The sequence below is a fragment of the Epinephelus moara genome, chromosome 3, assembly GCF_006386435.1.
Source record: "Epinephelus moara isolate mb chromosome 3, YSFRI_EMoa_1.0, whole genome shotgun sequence".
NCBI lineage: Eukaryota > Metazoa > Chordata > Actinopteri > Perciformes > Serranidae > Epinephelus > Epinephelus moara.
Window position 1 is genome coordinate 32,608,718 of NC_065508.1, and position 15,918 is coordinate 32,624,635.

A 15,918-nucleotide genomic window follows, 5' to 3' on the forward strand; every position below is an offset into this window, starting at 1 on the left:
ATGGTGATGCTGATCATTTGACAGCAAGACAGATGAGGTCAAAGCAAACTGTGTCTGTATGTAGGGCAACTTCACATGTACTGTGGCTTAGACGTGTAAATGTATAGGACTGAGAGAATAAATCTTTTATTTACAATATATTATTGTTTGCAGGCCATTTCTTTTGTTGAGACTGTAACACACCAGTACTGTAGGTGATGTCCCTTTCACACAGCTGACACTGTTTACTTTCTTCTAATTTGAGTTATTTTGATTGTTTGTGGACGCTATGAATGGGAAAATTATGATTAAAATTATATAAAAACTGCAATATGAGAGGAGTTTTGACATGAAATGCGGTACAGTGCCCTATTTGATCAAATGTGTTGCAACAATAAGATGTACGAGGAATGTGGACAGGACTGTGAACCTTGGACTCTGAGCCTTGGCAACTGCCTTATGGGGATAAATGTATTTTGTCACAAGGACACAACAAATAATTATTTTGTTAAAGGTCCAGTGTGTAGGATTTAGTGGCATCTAGTGGTCAGGTTGCAGAACTGAAACTTCCTCCATGGCTTGCAGGAGAACTATAGTGGCTGATGCAAATTACCCTATCTAGAGCCAGTGTTTGATTTTTCAGTTCTGGGCTAAGGTAGAACAACATGGTGAACTCTGTTGGAGAGGACTAGGCCCCCAGGAAGAGCGCCAGGCTTTGAAGTCGATTTTTGTAGTGGCCAAACAGAGGAATTACAACTTCTGGGTCTGTCTTGTAATGTGATTGGACCCCAAAATACTTTTTTCAACAGATGTCTGTAAATCAGGGACCACTGTGACCCTCGCAACCTCCGGGAAATGACTCCTTCCACTATCAGGATATGATCAATTTGGTCCAATAATATTATGAAAGTCTAGAGGTGCTGCAAGATTAAATTATTTTATCCACATTCATCAAAGTCTGCAGTGTGCTTGCTCTGTGGTCCCTACAATGTGAAAGATTCAGGTAATTTAACATCCGAGAAGTCAGACTTTTTTTGCTTCATGCGTTATTGAGGAACTTTAATAGGAATAAATGGGGCCCCAGCCTCCAATGCTGTAACCAGTCTTTATACATCCAGGTAGTGAACCTGCTCCATATGTAGATATGAAGGGCTAATTTTAAGGTAAAAAAATACAATGCTTCTTAGTTTCAGGTGATCATAAACTAATGAAAACTTTGTTATGAATATTATGTACCATTTATGCCCCTACACACTGGACCTTTAAGGCAGATCTGTATTCTAATAAAAACATAAATATAAGAAAACATAAGTGAACATGAACAAATTAGAAGGTTCTCTTAAGCTCTCAGCTAGTATTTTCTTAATTTTCTCTTTTTTTCCCACTCTTCCTGACAGATGACATTATAGGTCCAGAGCTACTGTGGATGCTCTCTCTCATCATTTGAATGAAACTCTTCTTTTGTTGCTGTAAACAATTCAAACTGGAATAAGACTACAGAAAAGTGTGAGCATGTTTCACCTAATTAAGAAAGACAAGGAGAAGGAGAAGGAATTGGGCAAGAAGGAGAAGAAAGAGAAGAAAGAGCGTATGTCCCAGGCAGAGTTAAAGAGCCTGGAAGAGATGAGCATACGCAGAGGCTTCTTCCACCTCAATCGAGGGAGCTCTAAGAGGGAATCTAGGAGCAAGCTGGAGATCTCGAGTCCTATCCCAATTAAGGTGGCTACCAACATGGAGCTTAGTCTGACAGACCTGGAGACAGAGCGCCTTCACGGCACCCTGGGGCAAGATATAGGGCAAATAAGTGCAAGTACCTCTGGTGAAGACTTGAAGGGACATGAACTGGATCATCATCGCCGCTCTGTGAAGGAGAGAGCAGCTAAGTTTGGGGAATTGGCCAGGCCGAATTCAGTGGGAAGCCAGAGGCACGTTTCTTTTTCACTGAAGAACAAAGATGACAATGCTTTGGAGGTTTCAGATCTTTCTGGACGGAGTTGGACTACATCGTCTCGGAAGTCCTACCCCAACCCAAAAGGCATCAATATGGTCCACATTCCTGAGATGGTGGAGAAGACCTTCCCTGGTGCAGACCTGCAGTTGCCCGTGCTTGTTGCTCCCCCAATACCGGATCCAAGAGAGCTGGAGATACAGCGACGCAACACTGGGGATTTTGGCTTCTCTTTGCGTAGGACCACCATGCTAGAGAGGCAGCCTGATGGAGGGGTGTGTCGGCGTGTGGTACACTTTGCTGAGCCAGGTGCTGGGACCAAGGACCGGGCTCTTGGCCTGGTGCCAGGAGACAGGCTCGTGGAAATCAACGGCATCAATGTGGAGAACAAGAGCAGGGATGAGATCGTGGAGATGATCCGTCAGTCTGGAGAATCGGTCAGGTTAAAGGTGCAGCCGATTTTGGAGCTGAGCGAGTTGAACGCCAGCTGGCTGAGGACTGCTGAAGGCCTGCGCAAAGACATATTTGAAGTAAGTAATATTGTTGTTGAATCTTTTTTATTCCTGAAAAGCGCTTATATCTCAAAATGTTGCTTTTTTGTCAGCCAGGATTTCACTTTGGATCTTTTGACAATTTCAGACTTTTGGATTCATCTCCATTGCACTGAGAAACAGAGTTTATGTTATTCTGATGACTCTAGAGCTTTGTTATTTGGGGTTTTCAATAAATGTATACCTGGGGTAAAACTTATTACCACCTTAAAATTGCTGTATATGGCATTTTTTTTATTCCTCAGCACCGGTGACAGCTGTGGCCACAGCCATCATGTTTTTTTGTTGTTCAACTATCCATATGTCTGTCCATTCCATCTCATGAACATTATATTTCTAGAATGCCTTGGGGAAATTTCTTCAGATTTGGCACAAACATCTACTTGGACCCAACAATGAAGTGGTTAGGAATTGGTGGTCAAAGCCTATGGTCAAAGGTTTAAAGTCACTGTGACCTTGTCTGTCTCATTCTCATGAAGGCGATATCTCAAGAAGGCCTTGACTGATTTCCTCCAATTTGGCACAAACGTCCAGTTGGACTCAAGGATAAACTGATTAGAATTTGGTGGTCAAAGTTCAAAGGTCAAAGATCAAAAAATGTTTTTGGCCACAACTCAAGAATTAATTCGCTAATTATGACAAAATTTCACACACATTTCCAATAGGATAAAATGATGAAGTGATGACAGTTTATATCCAAAAGGTCAAAGGTCAGCTTCACTGTGATATCATAATGTCCTGAAAAAACACTTTTCTGGTCATTATTCAATGTCATAGCTCAGGAGCAGAAGGGGAGGCATTTGGTCAAATACTGAATTGGTCATACATGTGCAGATTGTATAGATCCTCTGTGCTGCCAGGATGAGGATGTGTGTGAAGCATGATGCATCCATGTTTTAGAATTTGTAGCTTCTTTGCAGAAACATCCATATTTGAAACATTTTAACTTGTCATGGCTACATATGAGTCTGGACATGGATGTAAAGAGTAACTACAACTTGACTGGTTCATGGAGGCATACAACTGCAAGGCAGTAATTCTAGTTTCCTCATTTTGGTATTTGTTTCTTCTAAGCACTGTGTAGTTTTGCACCCAAATAGTATTGTGGATTAAAGATGTCTGGATCACGGATGGAACTGTAATGACACTAGTAATGTGCTTTTGTGCTTGTATGTATGGGGGAGTGTGTGTTTTGAAAGAGAGAATGTGTTCTGTGTATATATAATCCCCCCCTCGCTCCCCCCCAGTCCTTTGACACCAAACAATAGGACGCTGAAGGAAACAACGACCCAAACGCCACCACAGACCATGGCCATATGGTCTTGTAAGACTTAGCTGGCAGCCCATTCAGTTCTTTTCGCTCGGATAATCATGTGCAACAAGTAGAGGAACATCAAGTTAAACTCTTTATTAGCCGCCACAACAAACACCAGATTCTTAAGTGTCTGAAGACAGTGGGTGAGATAAACTTAGGTTCATGTAAGGGCAAGGCAGTATACTGTTATTTGAGATAAATCAGTAATGTTTTCACAGTGCTTTTGCATTTAAAAAAAAATAATGCCCACGTATGATGGTTTTATTCTGTAATCATGAAAATTAGAACAAAAAAGAATAGACAGTCTTGATTAAAAGCCCAGCCTATTAGTTACACTGTAAGGATAGGTGTTGATAGAACGTCGCGCTGGTATAATTTTTGTTTTAAAGTGAAAAAGCGAAATAAGATTAGATACAAATGAACATTGGAAATTAAGAATAATTTTTTTCCTATTAAACAGTCCCATCGTAGGTAAATTATAGTATATACATACAATAAAATAATATTCAGACTATTGAGACAGCATCACTTTTGGCCAGTTATAGATTTATTCAAAATCACACCACAAGACTGGTGAAATGATAGTAGACTGACTGACTCACTAATCAGTTAATTAGGGCTGCAACTAACAGTTATTTTCACTGTTGATTAATCTGTAGATGATTTCTTTTGAATCATTAATTAGTTGTTTGGTCTGTAAAATATCACACAATAGTAAAACATGTTCATCAGTGTTTCCCAAAGCCCAAGATGACATCCTCCTGTCTCGTCCACAGCCTAAAGATAGTTTACTGTCATAGAGGAGTAAAGAAACCAGAAAATATTCCCACTTAAAAAGCTGGAATCAGAGAATTTTGACTTTTTGTTCTTAAAAGATTACTTAAACCGATTAATCAAATTACTTGGTAGTTATTTTATCAGTTGAAAACTAATTGATTAATTGTTGCAGCTCTATAATTAAGCAATATTGTAAGAGAGTGAATGCTGTTGTACTGTATATCAGCTTGGCTGTGATTTGGTTGTAGGCACAAAGCCGTGGGAGGCCGCACTCATGGAATGCCTCTTGTCCAATCAAATTACTTGGCTTGAACTGTTATTTAACTAATACATAAAGTGTTTGTGTAATGAAGGAGATTGTCTCCATTTTTCCAGAGCACATTAGGGTTGAGGGCTGGGTCACATGTGCCTAGTTTAGTGTGAAAGTTCAGTAATTAATCCATACTGTGAGGCCTTACTTGGAGTGTTGTTGTGGCGTACATAAGATGTAAAAGGTGCTCTGTGCAAGACTGGTGTGTAGAATCTGGAGGCATTGCAGAAGTGACAGCAGAGATGCTAACAATATCAGTGTTACCAGTGTGGTCACCAGAAAATCATTTATGTTTCTGATGACAGTATGTACCCACCCACCATTAGTGTTCAAATATTAAGTTAAACAGAAATGGTGTATCACAATTGCTGTGATATACACTGTAAAACAGCAGGTGTGAACTTGATGTTCTCATCTGTTTGTGTGCATCACATTGTCTTCTTCTACCCAATGCCTTTAACCATCATTTTGAATTATGTGGGAATGTACCTTTGTGGGAACAAATGTTTTCAAAGCCAGAGACACAGTTCGTTTACTTTGCTTTGTCCCACATTCAGCTGATCTCGATGATCATCGTAAGACAGGCCATTTTAAAAAGCAGAAAATGTGCATGTGAACGTGACCTAGAACCAACAGCACTATTTATAGTTGGTTATAATAAGATCTGGATTCTGGATCTAGAGCTCTGCAACACAGTTAGGACCATATCTGATGGATGAGCATATTTTGCATGTTGGCTCAGTTTATACAAAGGTTGGTATAATGGTTTGATGCTTTAGGAAATATGTCTATTTGCATTGTGTTAGATGAGAGGTTTGATATCACTCTCATATCTGTCGACCTAAAATGAAGCTACAGCGAGGAGACTGTTAGCTTAGTGTAACATAAACACTGGAGGCAGGAGGCAACAGCTAGCTTAGCTTTTTCATACGTAAAAAATATCTGCCGACCAGCACCCCTAAAACTCACTAATTAAATAAAATGTTGTATCTCGATCTGTGTTGCGGCACCATTTTACAGGGTGCAGTGACTTCCTGGAGTCTTGTCATCACTGTGATGTTACCAGGCAACCAGCAGTGTTCTGTGTAACTGCACCGTGCAAGACTGCAGTGAGAGTACAGTAATAATGAGCTGGATATTGAACAAAAACTTACCGTTCAGGTCTGGTATTAGTTGAACACCTGCTCTCCCTGTGTCTGCTGTCTCTGTCGCTTTCTATTTTATTATTATATGGTTTCTGATTACAGGAACATCACATGGTTTGCTTTAGGCTACATAACACACCCCTCACCTTTACACACACGAAAAAAGGAATCTCCCTGCCAAAATAACTGTATCTGGCACAAATTGAGTGTAATCTCAAACATTTGCTTATTTGCTTTTTAAAAGGGTCAGTAGTGGATCACAAGGGGTCAGTAAGAGATCACACCTTTAATTGTTCTTCGACATTATTCTGGGACTAAATTAAATTATTTTATGGCTAGGCCGAGTATGCACAGCTGAGCACATAAACCTTTTGTCCATTGGGTGGCAGCCATCATCCACACTACATGAGGTCAGAACAACTATTCTTCTGTTATGTCTCTTCCATTGTATTTCCAAAGCTTTCAGTGTCTTTCCTGATTCACTGTAAGCACTTCATCATGACACTGAGTTATAGACCGCTCAAGCCAGTTGACATCTCATTACTGAGATGTCACCACTGGACTCAGATCACTGTTATGCAAAGTCACATTCACAGATGACAAAACCGAACTGAAACTATTGAAAACTTAAGAAACAGAATTTGAGCCTCTAAAACAAAGATTTGAATGCGTGTAATGATCATACTGTATTTTTTTTAGCTGTAGTTGTAGTAGTACATGAGACAGATTATCTGTGAAAAACTCATGTTCCTCTGTCTCCTCCTTGTGCTGCTAATGGCATTTGCAAAAATTCACTGTGCCTGAATAAAAACAACCAATCAGAGCCGAAGAGTCTCTCATGCAGCTGTCTGTCACGGCAATTACTGTTCATGAACTGCAGTCAAACTGTCAAACTAGGCAGTGCTGATAAAATATGAATCACGACTGTTACTGCATTGCCTTCTTCTTGCCTCAAATGTTTTCAGAAACATATCTTAATGTCCTGTTTAATGAGAAAGTTTGAAATGAGAAAGTTTGTGAATTGCTTGCCATGCTGGAAAAAATCAAGCCAAAACCAAGCACCGCCCACCCGCCAGAGTAAATTTTGTAATTATGCAGCCAAAGAGTAAACCAAAATATGTTTCTGAAAACATTAGATTTTTTTTCACAGATTGTCTGTCTCATGTACTACTGTCAGGATATAGTGACAGTTTCAGCAAATATGACGATTAAAAAAAAAGACTGATAAAAGTTACCAACTGTAGCTCTAAGCTATGCAATGTTACAAACGTTTGACCTTAGATTCATATCTGCTCTCTGAACTTTTTTCTTTTGGCTGGCTAGCTTAAAATGACCAAAACCAGTCTGGGTGGAAGGTAAAAGAAGATCGACTAATCGTATGCGTCTAAGTGAGGTGCAGAATTAGTGCTCATATACCATACATTACTTAAGGATTCCCTTACAGTTTGTGTAAGGGGATCCTGCTGTACTGCATATGAGCAGGTGCCGGTATGAGTAGGGCTGTAATACTCTGTGCCTTCTGTTTGTTCTCAGGATGGGAAGAGAGGGGCACTATTCGGCAGTTTTAAATTTTCCAGCTGGTGGAGGTAAATCAATCAGACAGAGGCATTATAAAACCGAGTTGAGATGCCAAATATGCAGGAGACTCTCAGCAAGTTGATGGTGTCAAAACGGGCTGTCCCTTGAACTGGTTAGTGTCCTCATGAATACCATATGCCACTTATTATTATTGTACACTTGAATCTATTTGTCAGAACTGACTTGACATTTATTAGATACATTTTTTACAACCATTTTTTTATCTTGACTAAGATGGCACTTATTGATTTCACAAACACAGTTCAAATATGGTAGCACAATAGCAAACAGGAAAAAGCAGATTCATGTAAAATTTCAATAATATCCCAGATGCGAAAGCATTTACAGCCTATGGTATTCTACAGCTTTGGAATTTTGGAATTCTTTATAATTATTACTCTGCCCACTTGTTTTCCACATTTGTCAACATTCAAACTTCATTCAAACATTAATCAGGAATGGATTGCTTGGGTGACATGCAGAGATGGTCGCAAGCTGGAGTCGAGCCTGCGACCGCTGCAGCAAGGCATCGGCTCTGTACATGGGGTGCTGGCACTATCCACTATGCTACCGACGCCCCATAATTCATTTATTTAATGACATTCATACACATTTACACTAGCATTGCAGTGTACCATCAGCTTGTCAAAAACCCTTAAATATTCCACATCATTCATTAATAGTATTATTCAACATTTCAAGCTAGCATTGCAGTGCAGCATCAGTTATTCAGCATGCTGCATTCACATCTGCAATTTCTTCAGAAATTGCATTCTCTACTAGTTATTATTCTAATCATTCTTATTATCAATCAATCAATCAAACAAACAAACAAACAAACAAACAAACAAACAAACAAACACACACACACACAAAACTGAAAGCCTGAATACCAGGGTGGCCCATGGCTGACTTGATGTTCCCATGTTGTTATTTAATATCCCTACATACATTTCCTGTCTTTCTGCGTTCCAGACACAGTTTTCTCATCAGGAAATTAGCAAATGGTGTAATCTCCTCCCCAAGCTGCCCATTTAAATCACATCATCCCTCTTTCCAGTGGGGTGATGCTACAGCAGCAGAGAGTATTAGCTCAGGCATGGATTAGAAAGAGGTGGGGCTTCCAAGAACAAAGCTGTTTGGTTCATGATGATAGAGGTTACATTCAAGATTCCCTCCATTTTTACATGTGCTTTATATTTCATAATTTAAGACTTTTGGGCCCTTGTTTCAGACCTTAATCTCTCATGTAAATTTGTCAGCTGTAATGAGTCACTGTGACTATTTCTGATGGCAGTTTGACATATTAAGACAGACATACTTGGCATTCTTGAGTTTGTGACTGATACCACGTCTGTCAGTCAGTAGGACAGAGACACTTGTCAGCCATACCCAAGAGCTTTTTAAATTGAGAATCATTACTTGTATTATGAAACCACACACAATTTATGCATTCATTTTATTGAGATAATGAATCGGCTGTGTTTAGTGTTATTAGTGTTATTAGTGAATATTGTGAGAATTGTCTTTGGCTGTTACATGAGGCCATTTTGTACTGCTCCCCCCTAAACACTGCTACAACAGGTGAGATCACACCTGAGTGTAAATTTGCTGCTCCCTAAATCATGTCCATGTGGCCTACTTTCCGAGAGAAGTTCTGATTTTCAGGCCTATTTACTATTACTGTGTAAAATCTGGGTCAGATCCTGGAATTTTCAGAGGACTGCAGACTGTGATGTCCCATGATTCATTTCTGCTCTGAGCTCCCAAAGCATGGACACTGGTCAGATGTCTGCGTGATTTCTGCCCACTTTTCTTGGATTATGCTGTATGGAGATTTTAATCTGAAATGATCGGCTTCCAACAATAAATGTAATACATTTATTTGGGAGATTTTGTCATTCTGTCTCTATTTACTAAAGCTTTATTATATACTTTTGTTTGTGTGGTCAGCTCTGTTCTGCCTTTTCAGGGACTACAACCCAAGTCAGTAAAGGTTTGGTAAATAAAGAAAAAGCAGATATTGTTGTATATATAAAAAAAATCTATGTTGAATTTATTTCAAAAATAATTTGAGTAGGTTTCATATTAGGGTTTAACTGGGTCAGAATCAGCAGTATTTATGGTGTATAGAGTCCCTAATCTTTGGTCTGTACTAACCATGTGTAAACAAACAGCCACCATAATGCTGTGGCCCAGTAACTGACTCTGGGGATTAGCAAACTGTGCTAGATACACTAGCTAGGCTGTGTGTTTGGCAGGGTCTTGCTGACTGTAAATATGTTAACTTCTGATTTCACCATGATAAAGAAAAGTTTTTTGCAAATAAATTAAACTCTGAATGATTTAATGGAGGAAAAAGCATGCCAAGATAGGATTCACTCATCCCTTGTATTCCTTGTGTTGCTACACTCTATGGTACCAATGAGCTTTTACTTGTTTTTCCCTAACTGGTTTTGCAGCACTGCAGTACTGACAGAGCTTTCACTTGAAGCAATGTCATGAAAGATTTTGTTTTGACTGGAAGAGTAGTTATTAAATTACATCTGCCTGGTCTCTGTCTCATTTTATAACGTTTGAATTGATTGACACTGAAGTACAGACAAACATGAAATGGGTGTTATTTGTTGGCTGTCTTCTGGGCCTGGGGTCCTGCAACCGCTGTTTTTTGTGTCATTCTTATTTGTGTTCATCACCAAACAATACAGCATTTCAAATTTAGGTCAGTAGAATGCCTAAGCAGAAGCCCCTGAAATAGAGTTAATACATTAGTTCATAGCTCCCTCTTGTGGTGTACAAGGCATGGTGAGGAATATGTCTTTCATAAGTTCTAACAACATGGTTTGGCCTTAGATAATAAGTCAATACTTTGGCTCTTTGCATGTTTATGTATTTTGATGTGTGTGTTACGGTAGCTGCATAGAGATAGAGGCTTCTCACCTTCAAGTGAATACAGAGGATATGATGTGTAGGTACTAGTGTGTATCCTTCACACTGAGACAAATGTCTTACTTAACCTGTTATTGTTGAGGGGAATGGAAGATTAAGAAAGCTTTCACTCAATATGGAGTTTGTTTGGAGGAGGAAATCGTTGCACTTAGTCTTACTATAGATCTTTCTATCATCTCTCAATCTCTTAATTGCATTATCATACTTTCTGTGTCCTCAAATGAAGGTTTAGGGCATACATAAAGGTTTGTATATCACCTGATGAGGGAGACTTCCTCACTAATTCCCTGTCACCAGGCAAGAGATTGGCAGTGAAAAGTGGCAGTGTTAATTGATGTGCTTCTGCAAATCCTATTTATAGCCCCTCTGTATTTCAGCAGCTGTCCCTCTCCAATGTCCCTGCCCAGCACTTCTCACATTACCCCCCCTCCACTCCCCAATCCACAGCTTTACTGTGCTGTGCCGACTCTGACCCCGCCCTCGGCGTTACCCTCCCGCTCACTCAGGACTAGGGAGAGTGAGCTCTTTCCCGACCCAGGTCCTGCTCTGCCTTGGCCCTGACTGCGCTGCTCCAGTGACGGAGCGGAGATTGGAAGGTTAACCAGGCCTAAAGAGAAGGTAATGGGCGCGGGCCTCTGGTGGACTGTGTGTGTGGGCAGGCGGTGTGATCTGCTCTGGGTGTACATGCTCTGCTTAGCAGTTCCATTTGGGCTCTGATGGCGTCTCAGAATGGCCTCCTTTTGCTGCTGAAACTATTTATAGGAGTGGACTCTGATGAAAGCAGGGCCGGAGATGGTGAAACATGTTGCTGCATGTTTGCTGTGTCTCCTCAATGAGCAGCAGGTCAATTTTTTATACTGGACTGTTCATGAAAAGTTTCAACAAGTTGCATGTATGCCTGGTCATTAAGTATAGATATGGAATTGTTTGATCCCTTAATCAATCGGCCATTAATATTGCTGGCTGTAATGTGTTTTGCTATCGGCAACACATTCCTGTTGTGTGCAATAGTCATATGTTTTCTGACTGATTTTGTGTCATCACTACAAATGAGAGGAACGACTAACATATGTAATCATTTTAGTGTGCTGACTTAGGTGAAGGGTAGTTCTTCATACATAGTTATAGTAATTGATTGTGAGTGAGGCCTACTTTTCATAAATAACACTACTGCAGATGAGTATAGACTTCTAGTCCTGTTTGCAGTGTGTAGATCTTTTTAGATCTTCATGTTCATGTCTCCCACTTGTCTCCTGTAGTATGCAAAAGCAAACTGTCCATTTTATTTTGTTGTTCATGTGTTCTGTTCTCAGGGCTGCATGGTCCCACTGCCCTGTTGTATGCAGAAAAGTTCACAGTTTCTCACCGTTCACCCCTAAATTCCCATTCTTCATCGCTGCGCTCAGTACATCCTCCTCTCCTCGGCTGTCTCTCTTTTTCTCTCTCATCATTCCATTCATTTATTCTCCACATCGCCCAGCTTGTTCCATGACTTCTGGCCTATCTCCATGGCGTACAAATCGCGCTTTTCATTCTGGGAGCAAAAGGGAAGTCACGCTTTTCTGTGTCTTTTGTTTTTTGGCCTTTCAGTTCATATCTGCATGGTGTTGCTTGTTGAATTTGTGAAATACTCCTTTATGGTGATGCAGAAAAGCTTTGGTCTGAATGTATGGTTTGATCTCTTTGGTTTTGCTTCCTCTTGTGTAGGTTAAAGTTGAGAACAAGCCAGATGTAAGTGTCTTTTCCCTTGCATGCTCTTGGGCACTAATTCACATGCGGAGAACAGTTTTGTGTGCTGTGGCGCAAGATAACAGAGAAGAATGTAGCTACTAATCATAATCACAACCCTTTTGCAAACAATTTACTTTAGCATGGTCCTAGCAATATGTTGAATTTTGGAATAGGTAGGTAATGACAAATACACTTAATCATTAATTTATTAGTAGGATAGAACTCGAGGTGATATTCATATTTCTCTGGGCAACTACTGTTTGAAGAACATGACCAAAGCATGGGGTGGCAGTCGCTCAGTCTTTGGGGATTTGGCTTCAAGTCCCCGTACAGATCAAGTACAAAGTGTGGACTGGGTGACATACCATAGGGCAGCCCCCTCGCTCTGACATCTCCCCATACATAATGTATGTGTGTAGGTCCTGTGTGTGCATGTGTGCATTTGGGCCTTTGGGTGTGAATATAATAACAGAGCGGAAAAATTGAATTTCCCCTCCCAATAAAGCACGTCTTCCTTCTTAATAAAGGACATTTTCTAACAATTTAGTCTCTTTGTTGTCAGTGCTGAATATCACTTGGCCCACTGTCCGAAACACTGTGTCTACATTTCTTTATTAGCTAATTAAACAATCAAAAGATTGGAAATGGTGTCCTCTGTGGAACTACGTTCAACAACACCAAGAAGTCACGATTGAACCACTGTGAAGCTTAAAGGAATACTTCACCTACAAAATGACCATTTGTATATCAATTACTCACCTTGAATTTCTGAAGAAACCTCTTTTTTCTTGCATGCCTCCATGTTGAATGGAAAATCCAAATGAGGCAAATATTCTTGATGAATTGAAGTAATTGGGAACCAATTAACAACAGCAAAACTATATCAAAACATCAGTATAGAAACTCTGACACAACTCTTGCAGTGTAGTGCAAGTTTTATTTATCCAGTTGTATGCTCAGTACTTTCCAAACATGCTTTTTTTGTTAAAACATTATGATTTAAAACGTTTTGCTCCGAACATTCTCATGCACGGCCAAGTATTGGCCTGGGCATGTGCATGATTTGAACTTTGCTCAAGTGAAAATGCATGTGGACAACTGGATAAATGAGACTATACTGCACAAGCTGTGTGATGGATGTTTTGATGTTGTTTTGCTGTTGTTAAACGTGGTCAGTGATTCATAAAGAATGTTTGCCTTTTTGGATTCTTTGTTCACCGTGGAGGCATCCAAAAAAAACATTTTTTTTCTCCAAGAATTCAACATAACGTGGTGAGTAATTGATATATTGATATATAATGGTACATTTTTGGATGAAGTATTTTTTTGATATATACATGTAATTTTTACAACTTAGGTTCTTTACTTTTAATCTCAAAGGCACCCTCGGATGTACTGTTTAAAGTTTTTTTCAGTGTTTCTCACTTTAATGCATGGTGTGCATTCTTCATATCTGACAACAGTTTGCAAATACGCTCCAAAGTTAAAACTAAATGAAAGTCTTGAATCAAATGGCCTGATTGCACACACTAGCTTGGGTAATTGCATACATTAGCTTGAGTGAGTGAGTGTGATATAAATCCATTTTTTGAATAATCCTTTATACAGAGTTTCTGAGCCCCGAACCTGCTGTTGAAATCTTTGGCAGTTTATCTGCGTCAGCCATGGAAATAATCAGCACCACTGTCTGCCTTCCTCTGTTTGTATCCAGTCTGATGTAGATAGTAGTCAGCCTCAGGCAGATGCTACACCGAGGCTAGACACAGGAAGTGGTCCACAGTCAACTGCATCATCAGCGGAAGAGTCCAACAGTAACGTTGCCATGGGCGACCCAGACACTCCGGGGGAGGACCAGAGTTTTAGCGGTAAAAAGGTGGTGAGGGTTGTGAGAAGAGTTGTTAGGCGTGTGGTTCCTGCTGGGACGGTAGAGCAGAACCAGTCTGCTGTTTCCGAGGCTGCTAGGGCTGCCTCTGCTGCAGACTCTAGGTTTAAAACCACCAGAGCTGCTGGGCAGGACAAGGATGATATCTCTATGGGTCTGACAAGCCTAATGGGCAGAAGTAGAACCAAGGAACACCGGCCGCGCACCCGCACCCAGGATCGCAAAGAGGACATGAAAGAAGAGACGAAGCAGGAGGAGGAGAAAGAAGAGGTGGAGGCAGAGGGGGCAAAAGCTACTGTGGAAAAAACAGAAGAGGCCACATCTACATCTGTGCCCACATCAAACTCTGCACCACCAAAGTCTAACCCCCTCACCCCTCCAGCCGGGTTCATCCCCGCTCCCAAACCTGACCCTTTGGCCCCGCCTACTGGTTTCATCCCCCTCCCCAAACAGAATCTGTTGACCCCTCCGCCTGGTTTCATCCCTGCCAGAAAATCCAGTCCGGTGCCCCCAAAACAAAATCCCCTGGCAAGACCTCCGGGATTCATCCCTGTCATAAAGACAGACCCCTTGGCTCCTCCTGCAGGGTTCATACCAAAGCCTCGTCCAATTGCTGTAAAGAAACCGGAGGTACTGAGTGAAAAAAGTGAATGTTTTGCTGCCTAACCCCCGGGTGGAGCATGCTGTGTGTTAATAACCCAGCCATTACTGTTCATATCCATGCAGCCTTGTCACAGTGTTTACCCTGAAAGACATCTTCAAATTGACCAGATTTGCTTTCGGTTTTGAATCACCATTTCTTACAACTATCATTATAATACTACATCTCATTTTCGTGATTAACAAAATTGCCCTTTTAACATTTCCTGCAAAAGGAAATCTTGCTCTTGATTTCTGACAAAAAAAGAGCCTTGATATAATAAAGCCATTCTGAATAAGTGAAGGGAAGCAGGGTGCATGTACCAGCTCATGATCAGACTTCATCAGTGGGTATAAGGGTTTACTCATGGCCTGCACTCTGCTAGTGTGGTCAGCTGGAGTTGTCCATGAGCACTGAGCTGTGACTCATTACTGTCACTTTCTGCAGCCAAAGCATTGAAGTTGTTCTGACCACTGAGGCAGGGGCTTTAAGGATCTTTGAGGATGCTTTTTCAAGAAACAGGAATCACGAGAAGAATTGAAATGATATTCTCATAGAGTTACTAATCAGTAGCTATTGCCAATTACACAGCCCTTTCCAAAAACAGTTGACCAAAAAACTAAGGTCACAGTTGGTCATGCATCACCATGTGCAGCTTGGAGCTGGTACATGGATAATTAAATTCAGCTTTAGCTAAACTTTTTATGTTTGTCTGGACTTATTTTGTAGCTGTCCTTTCAGTTCCACACTTGTGCTGTCTATACTTTCATAGTCTCTCTCTCCTGAGACAAGGTTATATTTTGTCCTGTTATTTAGTATCTTTGCCGTTTTGTCTGCCAGCAGGCCATCTGAAAATTTGATCAACAGATGTCCACGAAATCTGGCGAACAGTTGGGTATTTGGCTGTGGAGCAAGGGATTTGATTTTGGAGATATGCACCTGGTGTTTTTGCCTAGGGATATTGTGTTTTTGACTGCCCCAGGGAGATATTTAGCTTTCTGATATTAAAGCAAGGCTCAAGATGTGATGTTAAAAAAGTACATTTGTACGTGACTAAGCATTCTTGTGCTGTCTTGTGATTTCGCTTTTTTTAGTTCTCAGTGGAGCTATATA

The 15,918-nt window shown here is 40.6% G+C and overlaps 1 protein-coding gene across 10 annotated transcripts in view; it reads left to right on the forward strand.

Moving 5' to 3' along the window:
- The first annotated feature begins 11,032 nt into the window (after nucleotides 1–11,032).
- The window catches only part of LOC126387815 (unconventional myosin-XVIIIa-like), a 66,777-nt gene continuing 61,891 nt past the window's right edge, over nucleotides 11,033–15,918 (forward strand). For 5 of the 10 annotated variants that reach the window (XM_050040503.1, XM_050040494.1, XM_050040496.1 and 2 more), the window contains exons 1-3: nucleotides 11,184–11,395; nucleotides 12,260–12,283; nucleotides 13,995–14,795. In XM_050040503.1, coding sequence (XP_049896460.1) covers nucleotides 11,327–11,395; nucleotides 12,260–12,283; nucleotides 13,995–14,795 — 894 coding nt within the window. In that variant the 5' untranslated portion in view covers nucleotides 11,184–11,326. The other 5 variants (XM_050040499.1, XM_050040497.1, XM_050040498.1 and 2 more) reach the window with 5 other exon arrangements.